We start from the raw sequence: 18,480 nt of genomic DNA, 5'->3' as shown, positions 1-18,480 counted from the left end.
TCACACCTTGGCCATGACCTTGCTACTCCCTACTCTCCAGCAGCAACGCCATCCATCATCCCAACCATCATCGCACTGCTGAAGTCTGTCTGAGATGTCGCTCAAAGAGATCAAGCCAGAAGCTGCGACCAACGCGGTCACTGCGACAACATCAGCCCAGGCGGCTAATTCGTCAGCCCCGTCCAGAGTCCTCCCTCTTGCAGCCTCGCTCCAATCCAGCCTCCATCTCCTCCTTGCCAGACTGGGCAAACTCCTCAAGTATCAGGCTCTTCTACGAAGCAAAATTTGCAATGGTACCGCAACGCCTCAGCAGCTCGGTCTGCTTCCGGGGTGGTCAGATCTAACCTCTGCAGCTCAGAAGTGGCAGAGGGATGTAGAGGCGCTGAACAGATGGGTGGTGAGTGCGGAAGCTGTCCTTACTTTCGCGGCAGACTTGGCGGGAACTGTCGTGCACTAAGATACTGACTTTATCCTCGCTTCGTATATCTTTCTCACCGACCAGAGCGAAGCCCAAGATGCTCTCCTCATTGAGCTCTCCCGAGCCAAGAAGCGCGAAGCTCTCCAAGCAGAGGAAGACGCCAAGCGTGCAGAGGTAGAAGCGGCCGAGAAGGCCAAGCGAGATGCAGAGGAGGAGGCTCAAAGGCTCAAGAAAGCCGCTGAAGATGAAGCTGCTGCTGCAAGGAAGGCTGCAGAGACGACTGCTGAGGAGGAGAGTGCAAAGGCGGCCGGAGCGAAGAAGGATGCGACTTCTGCTGGAGGAGCGGGAGTGATCGATCTCACGGACGATGACGATGTCAAGCCAATGTCTGCTTCGAATGCCAGCACTGCTGGTAAGCACTCGAGGGATGAAGATTCTGCCAGTGCTCAGGACGATAGCCTCGATGCAAAGCGACAAAAGACCGGCGGCACAAGCTCTGGCACGGATGGACCTCCCGCAACAGCAACAACAGCCGGCGTCCCAACTCCCGACCCAGCTACCCTCCTCGCAGCCCTCACCTCCCAAAACTCCGACTCCTCTACCCAGAACAAGAATGGTTCAGGCGACTTTGACTTTTCGTCAATGGGCAACATGTCCGATTTGTTCAAGATGGACGATCTCACCAACTTCATGGGCCAAAATCAAACCCAAGATCAAGGCCAAGCCTCGGGATCGGGATCGGACCAAGTGCAGACCTCGGGTGGAAATGCCACCGGTGACTACGACGGCGGATTTGGAGCGGCGCAAAATGGCGAGCAGGGTGACAGTACTAAGCTAGACGAATTTAGCGGAACGGGTGGAGACGACATGGACTTCAAATTTGACCCCAACGGATTCAGCATGGACGGCATGGGCGGTAGTGGGGGTATGGATCAATTCGGCAGTGGAGGCGAGGGTGCAGGAGATATGGGAGGCATAGACTTCAATGCTGCTCTGGAAGGAGTGGACTGGGGCAGTCTGATGGATATGATTGGCAATCAGGGCGGCTCGTAACAGATACATGTTCGTCCTCTAAACGTCGCTCTCGATGCTGTGTCCCTATGCTCGTCTCCCATCGTTATGTCATACCACTTTGCCGCTCTTCAGCCTGCCACTGTTGAACCGTTTCAGTACCTCCTCGAGACCCTTGTCACCCAGTACCTCTGACTTGATACTCCAGTCGCTCAACTCGCACTCTTGTCCCACTTTTGGCCGACGGGCATGAGCAATCAGCTCCACTGAGCCTCTAGGCGGGATCGTCTGACTGCGTAGCGTCAGTCGTCCGATCCAGGAGGCCGTGTTGAGGTGCAGAAGGCGGTCCGGATGTTGCGGGTCTTGCTGTCGCTGAGCATGGCCGGACCTACTGGCGCTCGGATCGACGGAGCTGTCCAGATCAATGATGCATCGAGCCGATCGGGATGTCGACATGTTCCTCACGACGAATACGACGGGGACCGTCTCCAGGGTGGCGGCGTCGGTCTCTCTGACCTCGATGTCGACGTAGAGCGGGTCGTCTTCTGTGCCCAGATAGCTGCGACTCAGGCTGGACAGCAGAGCGGCCCTTTCACGAGCAGTCTCCTCGTACAGACTTCTACCGCCAGCTCCTGCAGCAAGGGACGAGACGATGTCTCGCACAACATCGCGGTTCGGCCCTAGTGTCAGGCCCAAGAGGAAGATTTGACCCTTGTGCTGGCCGTCGTGAGACTCCCAATTGACGAGGACGTCCAGATCGTCTGGGATATACAGGGTGAAGACTCGGTCTCGATCAGCGGGAGAGATCGTCGGAAAGACCTGGCTTAGAAGCGTTTGACGCCACGTTGAGCGGACGATGGGTAGGAAAGGACTCATAGCACTTGAACTTGGGCTCCCCACCGTTGAGCTCAAACGTAGACTGCAGGGTCCTGCAACTGCGTTTCGCTCGATGTCTCTACCTCGGAGAAGTCCGGCGATGTGATGTGATGTGTACTCCAGCATTGCGCTGGGATCAAGTTGACCATCCTCAAGGGCGGCCTCTCTTACCGGAACGTGGGCCCGGTCTGACTGCGAAGGCTGAAGCACCAGTAGGGGTTCTCCTGCGGCAGAAGACAAAGTGCGGTTCGTCTCTTGGGTTTCCCAGCGAGGCGAGGCGAATTTGAGATCCGCAATACGGACGGGCTGGCCATCGGGATGTACATTAGCAGCTTGTATGGCTAAGTCCCAGGCGAAGCCTTGAGGTGCAGAGCTGATCTCCACGCTGAGATCCAGAACAGGGTACACCTCGATAGTCTGAGAAAGCTTGTGGCTGACTTGGTCCTCCGCACCGGAGCCGGCGACGAAGAGAAGTCTCAAAACGATGTTCTTTCCTATCAATGCACCTCGTAACCGCATGGTCTTGTCGACCGTCTGACCTGCTTCTAGATCCTCATCGGACCGCAAGATGGTGATGAGTTGTGGAGGGGTCAGAGAGTTGGGGACCGTGACTAGAGGCCCCGGCTGCTCCGATGCTGCCGCAAGAGTGCACATCTCGGGCTGGTCGGCCATCATACGGACCCCTCTTTTGGTTGAGACATTACCTCGGTTCGTGAGCCTGAGGACGACGTCGACTTCCTCACCGAACCCCAGGGCGGTGGGACAATTGACCAAGTGGGCCTCGAGAATTGGGCAAGGCTCTCCGATGACGACAGCAAGAGTCTCATCCGGTGCGTATGTGGCTTTGCGGCTTACCCTCTGCTCTTTCGTCTCGTTGAGCCGCCGGCCATTCTTGTGCAAGCTCTGTGAGAAGAGAGCAATGCCTCCCAAGCGAAAAATAATACTGGTAGCTCTGAATTGGCCGAGACTGGAAGCCTTGCAAGTGACGTGAAGATCGCGCTGTTCTTGTGGCGCCAACTCTATATCTTGAATCGAGTCGACCTCCATATCCGTGCCGGTGACGGAGGTTTGAGGTTCTGAGTCTCTTGTCACTTGAACAGTGACTTGCGAGAGTGTCAAAGGTGTAGAGAGAGGATTGACGACCCGCAGAAGCAGGCGGAACGGGACTGTTAGAACACGTACAGGCAAAGAAGGTGTGAGTCAAACCTTCAGCAGCAGATGGACTGATCGGCGACACAACTTACCTCCTGCTGTGAAGGAGCCTCTCGCCCGGGAGCCTTTGCCGCTACCACCTTCCGTTACCATTGACCTTCCACTGGCTAGATTGAATCGCTCCTCTAGGTCTTTCCAAAGTGATTCCTCCGATACTTCCGCTGCCTCATCCGCGAGCTCGAAGCGCGATTTCTGAACATCGAAGAAGTCGAAAGGCGAGTCTAAAGCGTCTCCTTTGCCTGCACCCTCGCCTAGTGAGCTGAAGGCAGCTGCTAGATCACTCAAGTAGCCTTGATGAATCACCCCTCTATTCTCGAGAGACGCTGCGTCTTCCCCACAGTCGCTTCGTACGGGACGAATCGTGCGCAAGAAGTGCTCAATGGCTAGATCAGTCTGACCTTCATTGAGAGCTTGCTGACCCAGCTCGTGCTCAACGTGTGCTTGAACCATCGTCCAACCCTCGGACTCCATATCGGTGTCATGGGCCTGTTCGTCAGAGCTCTCCTTTTCGCCACTGTCTTTGTCGCCAGATTCTTCCCCGTCAAGGAAAGTCTTCTTCAGAGCCGTGTGCCTGGAGTAGATTGACTTTGCTCCGCTGAAGCACCTGAGGCTCAGCAGCTTGGCACCGCATTCCTGATAGCGATGTCCTGCCATGACCAGGTGTAATGCCATCTTGCGCAAAGCCGGCCGATCAAAGATCCTCAGATCGGTAATCGCTGCTTGTTCTATCAGCATGGCGCCCATGACGTCCAAATCTGCCCCTGGGTCTTGAGCAGCTCGAATCAAGGCACTTGGGGCAGACCGATAGTAGTCGAGCGCTCGGTAGACCTCGTAGTACAGCAAGGTTGCTCGCAATGGCCGTAGAAGAACGTTCGAGCTTGCTTTTGAGACAGGAAGCCGATACTGCATACAAGCCGAAGCCAAATAGCTGTCGACGTCTATCGGTGGAGATTGTGAGCTCAACATGATCATCAGGTGCGATAGACCGAACATTTCCTGTTGGATCAGAGTGGCAGACGTGGGAATGAGCCGCAAGAATGAAAAGCTACGGACAGATAACGACTCACTGTAGCTCCCGCTGCATGATGATGTGCCTTGTCATTGGCATAGTCTCTCCGTCCGACATCGTACATGGCAGCGGCCAACTTGTAGTCTCTTGTCATGAATGCAAAGTCGGCGAGTCGGCGAGTCTGCGCTTCAATAGCAGCGTATGGGTAGAAGCTGCCATGAGCATCCCAGCTCGGTCGCTCCGGTGTGCCGGTGCCTGATCTGGACATTGTACTGCTACCGAAGAACTTCTTCCCCGCACCGAAAAGCCGTCCAGTCAAGCCCTTCCTCGAAGCGGCTATCTACAAGGTATGATGAAAGCGAACGATCATGAGCCACTAAGCGAGTGCGCTCATTAATCTCATCGGAGCTACTCACTGAATCATTCCACTGTGTCACGCATCTCTCCATCCACGGGATAAGACTCTGGGCCACCATCTCACGAACGAGTCCGCCCAGCCTCTTGACATCATCTTCGGACAGCAGTAGCCCTTGCTGTCCAGAAGGCCAAGAGTCCAGATACTTCTCAGAGCCGGATCCCGATCCCCTCAGCCGCTGAAGATGTTCTGACCAAGCCGTGGAAGTCGGAGGTTCGCCATCAGCTTGTGGCTGGGGAGCAGAATTCAGAGGAAGGATGCAGCAATTGAGACCATATATACGCTTGACCGTCTCTAGAATCTCTTTCGATCTGAAGGCAGAATCTTTAAGCATCAACAAAGTACCCCTGGAGCATCGCTTGCCGACCTCGTTACTCACTGCTCCACATCGGCCCCCTTAGCGCAGTCATGTATCAGCACATAATACCGCAACACATTGGGATCCATATAAGGTCTGCCGCCAAAGGCATCGCAATTCTGAGCTTGTGTAGCGGCGTACAGCGAAGCGAGAGCGTTCAATGGATCCGGCGACTGGGACGAAACGGCAAGAAGGACTGCCAGGTAGAGAGTCTGAGCATCAGCAAGGGGCGCTCTCGGCCCGGACCTTCCGTATACTCACTGCAGACCGGATGGCCGAAGGTCTCATGACGACTAATGGATCGACTCCGGAGCACAGCATCTCTTCCATACGTGTACCACGGCGTGATATCTTCTATCGAAGACTCGGCTACCCTCCTAGCGTCTCCTTCGTCCTCTATTTGCAGCTCAGAGGTCTTCGCCTCCCACTTTCGCGCATTGGCAGTAACGTGAGCGTTGATCCGATCCAGCGTCTCCTCCGGTCGGACGTCTCTACCTGCCGTAGCATTCTCTGGATCGATGGAGGCTCTCTGTTGTACAGCGAAGGCGCTCAGAGGATCGAAACGGATAGGAAAGCTGGGGCACTGCTTGCTCTCCAGTTGAGAGGTGCGTACAATGACTAGAGGAGTGGTTTAGGAAAGCGCATTCAGTGGAGGGGTATCCGAGCCACCACCGTGCCACAAATGAACTCACCTCCTTGCAATATCTCTTCGAAGGGCCTCAAGCAGTCAGACAAGTCACCGAAGTTATTCGGCCTAAGAATTTCATCGACATCAGGACTAGATAGAACAGCTATGCGAGGTGACAGAGCCCGGTGAACGATGTCGAAAGCCTGCGAAGCATTCTCTTTGCGACGAGGCGAGGATAATGGGAACTTCGATGACGAGGGCAAGCCGTCCATCGGCGGGACCTTGTCGTTGCTGGAGGCGGAGGACTCTACTGGACGGAGATGGTGAAAGTGTTGATCGAAGGCATTGATTGAGCTTTGACCAGCTGCGTTGCCTCTCTCTTTCCGCTTTCCGATGATGGGTCCCTGCAGATCTCCAGACCTTCGCGGGTCCGTATTCTAATTCCTCTAATCCCGGCCTGACCTTCCCCTTCTTCCCCCTGCAACCATGCTCAGTGATGGCTACTGGCGGCATCCTCATCGAGACTAGGGCTGTCCTGACTGGCGTAGGGGCCCCGTGTGTGCGGCGATGCTACGCTGGTGTCAGCGGGAAGCCTAAATCTGTCACGCACTCCTGCCGCACTTTTACGGCTTCCGCTCAGGCCTGCCTTCCGAAAGCTCCTCAACTGGCGCAACCCACATCGACGTGGAATCCCATCAGAGGCAAAGTTCGCTCGAGCTATGGCGTAACCAGGGTTCCCAAGGACAGCTTCAGCAAGCGCATCGCCCACAAGCTTAGCTTACCCAGGTTCAAAGCTCGGTCGGGTGATGTTCGGATCCTTCAGACTCCCGCTGCATTTTACGACGAGGTACGCGCCATCATCGGCAGAGCAGAAGAGAGGATATATTTTTCCAGCTTGTACATAGGCAAGGGTGAGACTGAGCTGGTGAGTCTAGCATAAAGAGCGGTAGACAAGTATTCGCCTTTCTCCGGAAAGCGCTGACAAATACCGCTCCTCGTGCCTCCTCGAAGATCGACTGCATACGACAGGCGCTGCGCAAGAAGCCATACTTGAAGGTTCTGCTTCTCGCTGACGCTCTGAGGTCGACGCGAGAAGGACCACTCACAGAGGCCAACGGCAAGATCAATGGTTCAGGTGCCTCGCTCCTGGCAGCCTTGGTCCGTGATTTTCCGCATCAGGTTGACGTGCGACTTTACAGGACGCCGGGCTTGCCAGTGTGGCTGGAGAAGGTCATTGGCAAGAGACTAGTAGAAGGAGCGGGTTTGCAGCATATGAAGATCTACGGAGGGGACGACGAAGTCATCATCAGTGGGTGAGTGACCGCTGCGCGGCAGCTGATGCCATTGACTGAAGGCTGACTTACGCTATTCTGAGCCTCCTCAGAGCCAATCTGTCCAACGACTACTTCACAAATCGGCAAGATCGCTACGTTCATGTCCAACGGCATCGCCTGCTGAGTAATTATCTGCACTCTCTGGTTCTGCTCACGTCTCGGTTCAGCTACAACCTCAAGGCTTCAGCAGCTGCAAGCTCTTCTCTGACACATCATGCCCCATATGACTTACATTGGGACGATGGAAGCGATCTCTTGCTCTCGGAGGACGAGGACGGCAACGTCACAGAGGAAGCTTCACTGTCAATTGCCCCCAAGAAAAGCAAGGAGTACGCCTTTGCGGAGACCGCAGGTGTGGCACTAAGAGAGTTCACAGATCGCTGGCGCATCCACACCGAGGCTGCAAAGAAGCGGAGGGCTCAAGATGAACGCGCCGACGATGAAGTCGACACATTCATTGTGCCGGTCATACAAATGGGTCCAATGGCAATCAGGCAGGAGACGGACGCCATGCCTCTCCTGTTTGAAGCCATCGAGCAGCAAGAGGCACCAATCCAAGAGACGCTCCCCGCAGCAGTGAAGAAGGGCCGGTTACCCGCACCGAGAGCGACAATAGACTTCACCTCTGGCTACTTTAGTCTGTACCCTCTGTACAAATCACTCATCCTCAAGGCGCCAACTTCGATCAGGACTAGGATCATTACTGCTGCTCCCATCTCCAATGGATTCTTTGGGAGCAAAGGCATCAGTCGTCACCTACCACCTGCATATACCTGGCTAGAATCCAAGTTCTGGGATGCGGTCAAGCGAGAGGGCAAAAAGAAGTCGATTGAGATTCGAGAGTGGGAAAGGGATGGATGGACATACCATTCCAAGGGTGAGTGTTCGGCCATCGCGACGGGCTACAATCCAAGTCATCTGACTTTACCTCTTCTTTCTTCCCTCGTCAACTGGACCACAGGTGTCTGGCATACAAGTTCGACTCAGTCTGCGCCCACCTTGACTCTCATTGGCTCCTCTAATTTCGGCTCACGTTCAGCCCTGCGAGACCTCGAGTGTACTCTGCTGATTGAGACGGCCCCCTCGAGCTCCTTGTCTCGTTCCCTCAAGAAGGAGATCGATGCTTTGAGGGAGCATGCTACCGTCCCAGTCAATACCGAGCTATTTAGGCGGGAGGACAGAAAGGTCCACTGGGGCGTCAAGTTGGCTACTGAGCTCATCAAGGGAAGACTTTAGGTTTAGCAAATATACTATTATTTCTGGCAGTGGGTCTGTCCGACGTGAGGCTTGTGCCAGGTCGTGCAATCTGTTTTAAAGACATGTGCTGCTGCTCGATCCTTTGCAGCAGCAGCCTGGCAGGACGTGAATGGACTGCCTGACCTGGGGTTGCGCCTGCCAGAGTGATTTCTCCCACGCCTCGGCTGCAGGCGGGCGTGACTTGACTTGAGTTGCTTTGCTTTGCTCGTCTCTTTCCGTCCAAGTGGATCGCGTCTGTTCGTCCCTGAGTCTAGTCTACCATTCCGTGCGTGCGTAAAGCCATCGAGGCACACACAGTGTCCGCCCTGCTTCCTTTGCCTTGCCCCCCGTCCTCTCATCGATATCATCCTCCTCTCTCCGCAATTCATCCTTCCCTGTCAACCCTCCCTCCCTTCCCTCGTAGCCATTGCGCAACGTGACAGAGTAACAGTCGACGAGTCCAGTCTCGGCGGCGATTGCTCGTTGCAGAGGGGGCTGCGAAGCAACACATTGCGCTTCCAACCTCCCCCCTCATCGCCATGCCTTATTCGATACAGTCGCCGCTCAACACTCTTGCAACAGAGTGGAGGGCTTGCAAGGGTGACGTCCCCCCGCCTCTGGTGGTGAGTACTCGTGACGTGGGAGAGAGCGACGTGTGCTTCTGCTGCTGGAGAGCAACTGACAGATCTACAATCACGCTATCAATTCGCGACATGATGTTACCTCTCACAGGGCGCTGCAGTTGTGGTAGTGGATGAAGACGATGAGACCTCGATACGTCACGAGCGGAGTGCTTCCTCCTCGCTCGACAGATCCACACCCAAGCATGGCGGCAAAGGGAGGATGTTCCTGTTTGCTGGACGTCTGGCGTCCAACAGGAAGATGACCAATGACCTCTACTGTCTCGACCTCGGCACCCTCGTTTGGACAAAGATTGCCGCACCTCCTCCACCGGTGCGCAAGATCGACGAGGACGCCAAGACATCTAGTGCCCAAGGGCGATACCCTGTCCCTCGATACTTCCATTCATGCGATCTATGGCGAGGCAAATTGGTCATCTTTGGAGGCATGGGGTACCACTCCAAGTCCTCTCGTATGGACATGGCAGGAGAAAAGTCCAAAGACAAAGGAGCCGATCCACTCTTCGTCATGGACGAGCTGCTCCTCTTCGATCTAGCGACGATGCGCTGGGATCATGACTACATTGCCCAGCCAGGCCCGGTCAGAGCACCCGCACCACGGTACGCTCATCTTTCGGCAATCACAGGAGATTCACTCGTCGTGATAGGTGGTCAGAACATCAGCAACAAGTACGTTGAAGAAATAAACGTCTTCGACCTCGTGCAAAGGCGATGGACATTGTGTGAGACCTTGGACAGGCAGTGTGGCAGCTATCGCTCTTTGGCTGTCAGCCCTCCTTGGATTCTTGAGAGCTACACGGGGCCGTCCCATCTGGCCGAAGCTACAGCGACGAGGAAACGATCCGGCTCCAAAGGCTCAGCCGCAACAAATCTATCCGGGCACAGAGAGTCTTCGCCCTCGATCGGAAGGGCGAGAGGTAACAGCAACGTCAGTTCAATGGCCCCCTACGATGCCACACATGTCTCTGCCCAGCCCATGAGCGGCACGAATGCCAATGCAGCCCATGATGCACGTCTAATGAGCGCGTCTGACAGTCAGCATCCCGGCGAGGATCGTCTCAACCCGAAAGGAACGATTTCGGGTGCGGCAAATGCCCCTTCCCTACAGCCTCTCCCTATGAGCAGGCCGGTGACGAAGCAGGATGATCACCCTTCCCTTTATGTCTACTCGAACTACAACTTCACGGATGTGAAAAGAGAGCTCGAGATCATCAAAGTCAGCAAGGCCAAGAAGCAGACGACGCTCTCTGACCTCAATGGCATTGACGATAAGCCGCAAGCATTGACACTACAAGACCATTCGGCCTCGATGCAGGGAGCTCATGCCACTGCGGGTCTCCCGCCTGGCCTTCGCTTTCCCACGGGAGTGATCATCGGGGACTACTTGCTCGTTTCGGGCACCTACCTTGCGAACACATCACAGGCGTTCAGCATCTGGTCCCTCTATTTGCCGAAGCTAATCTGGTCCCGCCTCGATTTAGGCCCGCTAATCAATCAAGGTTCCTGGAATCGCGCAACCGTGTCGGCAAAGCGAGGCCAGATGTTCATCTTTGGCAACCGCGAGCGAGACCTGGTCACAGACTACAATCATCGCCAGTCCAATTGGGATCATATGCTCACATTCGATCTGGAAGCTTGGGGCATCAGCCAGCCTCCGCTGAGACCCACGTCTGATGAGGGTCTCGAGCTCGGCCTCCAGAAGTTGGAGACCGCAATGGCTTCTTCAGTTTATCAGTCTCTTGCTGGAGCCTTTGCAAAGCGAAGAAGCAACTTCAATGGTACGGCGCAGACTCTCCTCGACTCAAGGGCCTGGTTCAGTACGCTACCTGATGATCATCAGGAGCCTCCCTTGCTGCCCGGGGTACTGGGTACTGGAGGCGATTTTGAGATTATGTGCTCCGATGATATAAAGATTGGTTGCGATCGCGTAGTGCTGGAGGCTCGTTGGCCGTGGTTCCGCCAGAAGCTAGCTCGGTATCGAGCACACGCAAAGGCAGCAGCAGATCTTGTCCAGACTAGGCGGGAAGAGCACCGTGCGGAAGGAAATGCGCCTCCCCCGCATTCTGGTAATAGAAGCAGGGCCAATTCCAAGGAAAGAGCTGTGGCCGCTTTGCAAGCTGCAGCAAGCGAGGAAGATGGCCACATGCAATCATCGAGTACCGCACTCAATAATCCCCAAGCATCTGGAGAAGCCGTACCCAGTGTGGATGGAGCATTCGAAGAAGGCGACTGGCGGTTCACGCCGCGTCAGCTCCATCTTTCGGAACCATCTGCGGTGGTCCTCGCTCTCCTGCAATTCTTCTACACTCGGTGCATCTGTACCTCTCTCCAGCGCCATCCATCAGTGGTGGCCAGCCTGCTGGTCTTCTCACGGCTGTACGGCCTCGAGGATACGCTCGGAAAGTGGGCCCGCCACGCTGCCAATGTCTTGCTAGGCGGCGGTCTCATTCCCGACGCCCTCAACACCGCAGGCGTGCACGCTGAATCCGTTGCAATGGGAAGTTCCCGAAGCGGAGAGGCAACAGCACATTCAGCGACGAATGGACTGGCAAAGGACGTTACTGGAATGGGGTTGATGTCCACTGTCGAACTTGGCAATGACCTCCCAGTAGAGGAATGCCACCGGCTCTCTGTGGCCTTGTATGAAGCTGCTGGTGTGGCCGGTTACGAAGCGGTTCAGGTCCGAGCCTTGCGGAACATCACCGCCTTGGCAAAGTACACGCAGCGGCAAGCTGTAACGCGGACATCGGACCATTCTGCTCATGCTCGCAGTAGCTCTCAAGGCAACAGCAGCAGCCAAATGCATGGTCAACAATCTTCTTCTGCTCTTGGCTATCCGGGACGACCTGCCGAGCCTGTTCGGGCCAATACGTCGAGTCACATTCCCATGAACCCAAGCACCTCTCCTAATCGAGCTGTGCGGCCAAGCTCATCGGGAGGTCTGGTCGGTGCGGCTGCATTGAGGCGTCCCATTGGAGGCGGTGTCGGCAACAGAGCGCTCAGACCGTCCTCCTCGTCGGGCAGGATGAGTGGTAATGAAGACTCGGATTTCTTGCCCCATCAACGTTCGTATGGCGAAGAAGGCGACGACTTCGGCCGGTCAGGGGGACGTGCTCGCGGCAATGGCAAGGTCGACCGGATCCTTGGGCTGGGTGGCGAAGGGCTCCCAGGTAGAGAGGACGGCAACTACCATCGGAAGAACACTGGCGGCTCCATTGGATCTGTCGGCAGCAACGCATCTGGTGTGGGCAATTTGGCCAGTGCCGGTGCGGGCCGCAAGAGGTTCAGCTTATTCGGCAGGGGTGGCAGCGTGGGAGGGGAAGGTACTGGTGCTTCGATGCTGGCGGGAGAAGACGTGGTGGAAAGGGAGGAAGAAGGCTCGGGCTTTGCCAGTGCGGCGCTGTCTCGCAATGCCACGAGCGGCAGTGTAGGTAAAAGCAGCGGTGGTCACAATCCTGGCAAGTCAAACAGCAGCTTCCACGATGGGCCAAACGATGCTGGCATGGGAGGGCGGCTGTATTAGTCATTGTGCAGGTCAGAATGTTGGGCTGCTTGCTTTGCTCTTTTCTTTGCGTTGCTCTCTCTTGTCACCCTGCTATCATTGTTGCTATACTTTGCCAAAAAGAGATTCCTGACGACTTTTTCACCCACAAGTCTATACGCTACGCTGAATTATGCCCATCCTCTTAGTGCGCTCATGTGGTTGTGTCTGCGTGGGTCCGTGACGGGGTGGTAGGCCTTTCCTCGTTGTCCCTTAGTCATCCTCACTCACCAAGTGTTGCTGTGTGTGTGTGTCATCTCGTGACGTCTCGCGTGTGGTGTGAATCGCGCGGCAAAGAAACACCTGCAGGGGGTCATTGATTTTGACGTCGGACCTTAAAATTTCTTGACGCGCTGCTGTTTTTCGTACTTCACTTTTCTCCGTTGCTCCTGCCTCATTGCGCCCTGCCATCTTGGGCAGGTGGCAGGAAGGGCGGGGGAGCCCAACAGAGGCAGAGGCAACCCACCGCCACACCCACCAAACACACACACACACTCAAGGGAGATAGACTGACGCGGATATGCACACCCACCCGCCCCCTTGCTTCTGGATCGTCTAGAGGTGCAACCCCCTCCTCTTCTTACCTAGGCAACTTGGACAGCATCAACCAAGCAATCGTCTGTTTTGGCACGCCGCTGCCGCTGCCGCATTCAGACGTCGTCTAACAGAGGGTGAGCCAACCGACACATTGGGACCCGTTGAGGAAGTGGCAGCGTAAGGTTTCAGTAGATGATCCAGGGCGCACATTGACGAGCTTCTACCATGATTGCTCGCTCGGCTTGGCTTGGCTTGGCTCGGCTTGGCTCGGCTTGGCTCGGCTCCCAAGTCTGTGCGGCCTCTGCAGGGCTCACTTCGGCAGAGGAGGCCGGAGGTGGGAGGACGGGTGGCGACGAGGGAGTGAATCGAGGCAAGGGGTGGAAGCAGTGAAATCAGTGAGGCCCCTCGGCTGGCCCAAGCCCCCCGCTTTCGCTTCTCCCCGCTGATCCGCTCGCGTGTGCGTGCGGGAAGGCGCGTGTCCGGCCAGGGTGCTCTCAGTGTGTGTGTGCTTCTGGCAAGGTCATTGCAAGCCCCTGCTCCTCTCTGCCCTTGGCCTTGCCTGTTCTTTGTTGCATCTTCCTTTCTCACTCCTCTATACTCATCATCAATATCACCTCTTCCCGGATCCTCGCCCTCCTGTCCTCCCTTTTCGTACTCGTCAGGATTCCGAAAACCTCGCTCCCACGCCCCCTGCCTTTCTGCTCTTTTCTCCTCTGGGCCAGTCACCATCAGTTCCTCCGGCCCACGCACGCTCATCACGGTCTTTACTGCTTTCATCTGCTTCGCGCCATCATCTGCTCGATCTCAGCTAGTCTAACGGAACTCTCCTCAACACAAGTTCCCCCGACCCTCACGTAGAAGCTCCTCATACCCGATCACACTCATATTTCGTCATGGGCTCGACCCAATACTATCCCCCGCTCGCGTACCAGTCCGTCTTTGATGACGAGAATGACTTCTCTGCCGCCAAGACAGTAGGTAAAGGAGGTCTCACCAGCATCACCACACCCACCAAGACGACGCGTACTGGTACCACACCCACCAAAGCACGGACCCCCACCTTCCGCCATGCCGGCGAGGGACCGTACCCGTCAATGTCCACCATCTCTAGCGCTAGCGTCAGCAGTATCGGCAGCACCAGCGCCGCGTCTAGTCTCGTCTCCCCTACGAAAAAGTCAGTGAGCCCAAAGGTGAACAAGAAGAAGAAGCTCTTTGCGCCCTCGCAGGCCAGCATCGCCATGCTCAACCCTGCACATGCAATGGGCATCGACGTCGACGATGAAATATACCATCGTCACCAGACGGAAGATCCAGAGACCGCTTCGATGTTGGGGGGAGCGGGTTCATATGAAAGCCTCGCGTCGCCAGCTTCGGCCAGTCGGTCCGCTTCACCGCTCCGCTCACACGAACGCGTCGCTGCCGGGGATGACTCGTACAGAAGCACGCCTGAGCTGGCGGCCTTCGCCGTGACGGATCTTCAGAGCGCCTTGTCCCACGGTGGGGATGCTGGACACAGTAGTGACGGTCGGCCTGCCGAAAATTACACAGACTATGACACCATCTCGTACGGTCGGCCTGCTCAGCCTCCGCCCTTTCTCAACAATCGACGACGAGCCAACACTATGGCGTCAGTCTTCGAGGACGATGATGGTCAGGCAAGCCCGAGTGCTCCTTCACCATCACGCAAGGTCGCTTTTCTGATCAGGAATCCCGCGTCAGAAGGCATGAGCAGGGGTAGCAAAAGCGCGTCTGGTCACTCGTCATCGGCAAACAAGTCGATTGCACGCTTCTTCAGCTGGAAGAAGGGCGGCAAGTCGAAGAACCTCGATGAGGACGAAGAGCCGTCCAGCGCTCCTCCTCATGTCACCTATTTCGATCACTCGGGTCCCATGGCCTCCCCGCTCAAGGAGACCTCGCCTAGCTTGCCCACAACTCCAGTGGGGCAGCAGGCGGCTCTGCCACTGGAGTCGGGACAATTGCCGCATCGCAAGACAGGGCCGATGCCAAAGTCTATTCTGCGCAAGCAAAGCGCTCCCGCTCTTCGTGAGCCTAGTCGTCCATGGGCTGATGCCACTAGTATTCCTGCGATTCCCAAGCGCTCGATGGAGGCGCCTGGGGCTCTCTACGGTGGTGTTGAGGGCTTGAATGCTGATCGTGACTTGCACTTCAGTGGAGGCTCTCCTCAGCGTATGCAGCAGGGCGGAAGAAGGCGTGATCCTCCCAGCCCTCTTCGCATGACTCCCTCGAGATCGACGTCTTCTGACCTTTCGAGGGGCTACAGCGGTGTAGGTCGTGGAGTGGCACGAAGGGCGTCTGACGCCAGCAGTATCATGGTCGCTAGCCCTATCAAGTCGCCCAGACGCAAGCAAGTACCCAGCCGCTTTGACGCATTGCCAACATGCCCTGCTCCTCGGGTCTTGTACAACATTTCCTCGTCCCACCACGTCAGCAAAGTGAGCAATCTCGGGGCCCTTGCATCGCAGCACACCCTCTATGCCATCGAAGACGCCGTCGAGGAGGAGTTGGACGAGATGCAGAGTCGTCGAAGGTCGATGGCCCATCGGGTTGCTGACGGTATGAACGATTATGGCTTCGAAGAGCCTGCCCCGCGTACTTCTCCTGTGGAAATCAAGGATGTCAGTGCCGCAAAGACAAGCGGTTTAGGTCCAGGGCCCACAGCGTACAGAAGGAGGAGCCGAAGTGTGGGCGCAATCGAGTCTGGAAATCCGTTTGCGTCGGCTTTTGCGATTTTCAACAGCGAGCGCTCCCTTCCGTCTGCAGCACCTCCGAGCTTCGACGGCGGTATGGAGCGACTTGATTCTGGCAGGGCTCAGCATGAGCAAGATGGGCGGACCCCTACTCAGAGGGACGTAGCGACTTTTGACTCGGGGGCTAGTGCTCAGCAGCAATACGTCCCACTGTCGTCAGAGGAGCGACGAGCAGGTACTTCTCTGCATAGAGCTACAGACTCGGGCAACTCCTCCGCTTCTTCAAACTCGGACGATCTGTCGCTGTCTCATGCCACTACCGTGGTTGCAACGAGGAGAGTCAACCTGGCCGGAACACGAGCAAAGGCAACTTCCGTTTCCAGCCCTTCCATCACGGCCGCAAGGTTCACTGGTAGCAGCAGCAGCAGCAATGCGGGCAGCAGTCCTCGTCTGATGGCTACTCCTGTATCGAAGCGAGGACAGAATCACGGCCCAATGGTCACTGTCCTGCCACCCACCCCCGATATGCCTGGTATTGGAGCATTCACAGGATCGGCAAAGACGTCATCCTCGCCGCTGAAGCCTGTCGAATTTTCGGAAGATGCCCTGCGAAGGACTTGGTCGGAGAGGAACAGCTGTCTCGTCGCCCTCAAAGCTGCCACAGGCGCCCTGCCCCCATACGAGGAGCCCATCGCAGAGGAGGCTGAGGACGATACCTTGGTGCGGGAGGGCCTGTACGAGGTGAATGACACGAGCATGGATGACCTTGGCCTCGACGACGATGACCGCGACCCACTTCCGGGATCCCTGCCGTACGATTTCCCCACGGTGCCACCTGTGGCTCCGCTGAACATCAAGCGTCGCCAAGGCTCCAGTCCGGACGTCTCTGCTACTTCCAATGAGAGCAGCAATAGCCTTGCGGAGTCGAACTCTACCAAGCTGGCTCCCTTGCCTCTGGCGTCCGACAGTGCCAAGACAGCTCCTAGAATCCCTCTGTCCTTCTCCAATGAGAGTATCATTTCGGGTCTCGACGAGCTCGACTGGCATCCTCTGTCCTACTCCGACAGCCAGACCGTGTTGCCCTCCATTACAACTTCGGCCAACTTGGAGTACGCAGCTCATGTGGCCGCTGCCGCTGCCAGCAAGAAGCGACCTGCCATGCCTGCGATGCAGCAAGCGACTCAAGCCGAGCAGTATGTGCAAGAAGAAGAAATGGTCGATCCTCACATGGCCAGCTCTGCCTCGTCGTACCCTGTGTCACAAGAGCCAAGTCATGCCTATCTGGACAGCATGACGGCCTCGGAGCCTTCGAATGGCTCGATGCCTTCGCTAGACTCTTCCTACACCTCTGTGGCCTCTCTCCAGCCGCTGTTGTCTCAGCAGTCGCAAGAAGCTCAGAGCAGCGGCTCTGCCAGCCACCCTATGATGCTTTCGACCGGCAGTACCGACAGTCTTTCCTCCATGGTCACTACAGGTACAAGCATTCTATACCAGGATGTGCCTGACACCGAGGTGCAGCGCTACATGCATCGCGCCCAACTCAGCCACGATGCTTTCAGCGATGATCGAGCTGTGAAGAAGGCAGCCGCATCGCAGCTGACGCCCATGGTCAAGGTCTCTGAGGAGAACACCCCTCGACTTGGTGATGGAGTGTGGCCCTCCTCGGCGCAGCAGAGCAAGAAGACGTCCCCCTCGGCTTCGCCTTCATACCCCTCTATCAAGATCAGCGACACCTCTGCCAGTGGCTCGCCTCCAATGTCCTACGACTCTTCGATGGGTAGTGGTCTAGGGCTGTCCATGCTTGGCCCTTACGAAGGCAAAGCAGCAGCGCCTAGAGTCTCCTCTCGCAGGACTAGCTCCCGCTCTCCCTCTCCTGCTCTGTCCTCTCGCAACACCGGTGCTCGCTCCGTTACTCCCACGCAACGCTCTCCCGTCAGTGATCACTCTGGCGGGTCCTCTCCCTCTGTGGGATACGGCCTGGGCTTGGATCTGGGAGCAGGTCAGATGAAACCAGGTGTGGCGAGTGCGACGCAGATTGAGTACACGCCAACGCGCGTCTTGGTCAAGGACTCGAGGGCCAACCTTGGAAGGGGAACTTGGGAGGAACAACAGGCGCAGCAACAGCAGTACTTCTATGATGCACAAGCTAGGGCTAGCAGGCGTCCTAGAGCTCCGGCATCTGCTATGGCGCAGGCACAAGCTCAGGCTCAGGCTCAGGCTCAGGCACAGGCGCAGACGCAGGGCAGGCTGGCTTCCTCTCCTCAAAATCAGCCTCAACAACTCCAACAGCAGCAACCGCAGCAATACTACCAGCCTCATCAAGAACAGCTCTTCCAGCCTCACTACCAACCAGTCCATGCCTCCTCTTCTGAGCAGCAGGACCAGCAACATTGGCAATATGCACACAGTCAGAATCAGAATCAAGCAGATTACCAGCAACACTACCTCCGACCTGACTCGCAGGGCTACGAGTCGCTGCGCGACTCGGGCGAATGGGAGATGGGAGTGGCTCTTTAAACCACGTCTCTTTTGTCTTTTGTCAGAAGACAAATCGTA

The 18,480-nt window shown here is 56.4% G+C and overlaps 5 protein-coding genes across 5 annotated transcripts; 4 read left to right on the top strand and 1 right to left on the bottom strand.

The window, feature by feature from the left end:
• The first annotated feature begins 14 nt into the window (after window positions 1-14).
• Window positions 15-1,604, top strand: BCV69DRAFT_282912 (hypothetical protein). Its single transcript, XM_025492520.1, has 2 exons — window positions 15-397; window positions 503-1,604. Exons 1-2 carry the CDS (start codon window positions 95-97, stop codon window positions 1,469-1,471), a joined length of 1,272 nt encoding a protein of 423 aa, XP_025347852.1. The 5' UTR covers window positions 15-94; the 3' UTR covers window positions 1,472-1,604.
• On the bottom strand, window positions 1,385-6,266 carry BCV69DRAFT_312642 (hypothetical protein). Its single transcript, XM_025494948.1, has 7 exons — window positions 5,992-6,266; window positions 5,561-5,917; window positions 5,321-5,495; window positions 4,943-5,252; window positions 4,585-4,866; window positions 3,550-4,513; window positions 1,385-3,471 (listed from the first exon to the last, which is right to left on the bottom strand). The coding sequence occupies exons 1-7, from the start codon at window positions 6,197-6,199 to the stop codon at window positions 1,541-1,543; spliced, it is 4,227 nt and encodes a 1,408-aa protein (XP_025347851.1). The 5' UTR covers window positions 6,200-6,266; the 3' UTR covers window positions 1,385-1,540.
• A 105-nt stretch (window positions 6,267-6,371) lies between these two features.
• BCV69DRAFT_282909 (hypothetical protein) lies at window positions 6,372-8,591 on the top strand. The gene is made up of 4 exons (XM_025492519.1): window positions 6,372-6,852; window positions 6,939-7,240; window positions 7,312-8,138; window positions 8,223-8,591. Exons 1-4 carry the CDS (start codon window positions 6,424-6,426, stop codon window positions 8,495-8,497), a joined length of 1,833 nt encoding a protein of 610 aa, XP_025347850.1. The 5' UTR covers window positions 6,372-6,423; the 3' UTR covers window positions 8,498-8,591.
• A 173-nt stretch (window positions 8,592-8,764) lies between these two features.
• Window positions 8,765-12,893, top strand: BCV69DRAFT_282908 (hypothetical protein). The gene is made up of 2 exons (XM_025492518.1): window positions 8,765-9,120; window positions 9,230-12,893. The coding sequence occupies exons 1-2, from the start codon at window positions 9,037-9,039 to the stop codon at window positions 12,659-12,661; spliced, it is 3,516 nt and encodes a 1,171-aa protein (XP_025347849.1). The 5' UTR covers window positions 8,765-9,036; the 3' UTR covers window positions 12,662-12,893.
• Window positions 12,894-14,109: 1,216 nt separating this feature from the next.
• On the top strand, window positions 14,110-18,441 carry BCV69DRAFT_299168 (hypothetical protein; the record flags this gene model as incomplete). Its single annotated transcript, XM_025494304.1, has 1 exon — window positions 14,110-18,441. The coding sequence occupies one exon, from the start codon at window positions 14,110-14,112 to the stop codon at window positions 18,439-18,441; it is 4,332 nt and encodes a 1,443-aa protein (XP_025347848.1).
• Window positions 18,442-18,480: the final 39 nt, after the last annotated feature.

The sequence above is a fragment of the Pseudomicrostroma glucosiphilum genome (assembly GCF_003144135.1).
Source record: "Pseudomicrostroma glucosiphilum strain MCA 4718 unplaced genomic scaffold BCV69scaffold_7, whole genome shotgun sequence".
Taxonomy (NCBI): Eukaryota; Fungi; Basidiomycota; class Exobasidiomycetes; order Microstromatales; family Microstromataceae; genus Microstroma; species Microstroma glucosiphilum.
The sequence above is the reverse complement of the archived record's forward strand: the minus strand, read 5'-3'. Positions and strand labels throughout refer to the sequence as shown.

Bases quoted from the DNA above. Each gene is read 5' to 3' on its own strand.
- BCV69DRAFT_282912 (XM_025492520.1), top strand. From the start codon at position 95: ATGTCGCTCAAAGAGATCAAGCCAGAAGCTGCGACCAACGCGGTCACT. The intron at 398-502 runs GTGAGTGCGGAA...CTCACCGACCAG, and splicing joins AGGCGCTGAACAGATGGGTG to AGCGAAGCCCAAGATGCTCT.
- BCV69DRAFT_312642 (XM_025494948.1), bottom strand. From the start codon at position 6,199: ATGGACGGCTTGCCCTCGTCATCGAAGTTCCCATTATCCTCGCCTCGT. The intron at 4,514-4,584 runs GTGAGTCGTTAT...CTGATCCAACAG, and splicing joins ATCATGCAGCGGGAGCTACA to GAAATGTTCGGTCTATCGCA. The intron at 3,472-3,549 runs GTAAGTTGTGTC...GTGTTCTAACAG, and splicing joins AGGCTCCTTCACAGCAGGAG to TCCCGTTCCGCCTGCTTCTG.
- BCV69DRAFT_282909 (XM_025492519.1), top strand. From the start codon at position 6,424: ATGGCTACTGGCGGCATCCTCATCGAGACTAGGGCTGTCCTGACTGGC. The intron at 6,853-6,938 runs GTGAGTCTAGCA...GCCTCCTCGAAG, and splicing joins GCAAGGGTGAGACTGAGCTG to ATCGACTGCATACGACAGGC. The intron at 7,241-7,311 runs GTGAGTGACCGC...GAGCCTCCTCAG, and splicing joins GACGAAGTCATCATCAGTGG to AGCCAATCTGTCCAACGACT.
- BCV69DRAFT_282908 (XM_025492518.1), top strand. From the start codon at position 9,037: ATGCCTTATTCGATACAGTCGCCGCTCAACACTCTTGCAACAGAGTGG. The intron at 9,121-9,229 runs GTGAGTACTCGT...TACCTCTCACAG, and splicing joins ACGTCCCCCCGCCTCTGGTG to GGCGCTGCAGTTGTGGTAGT.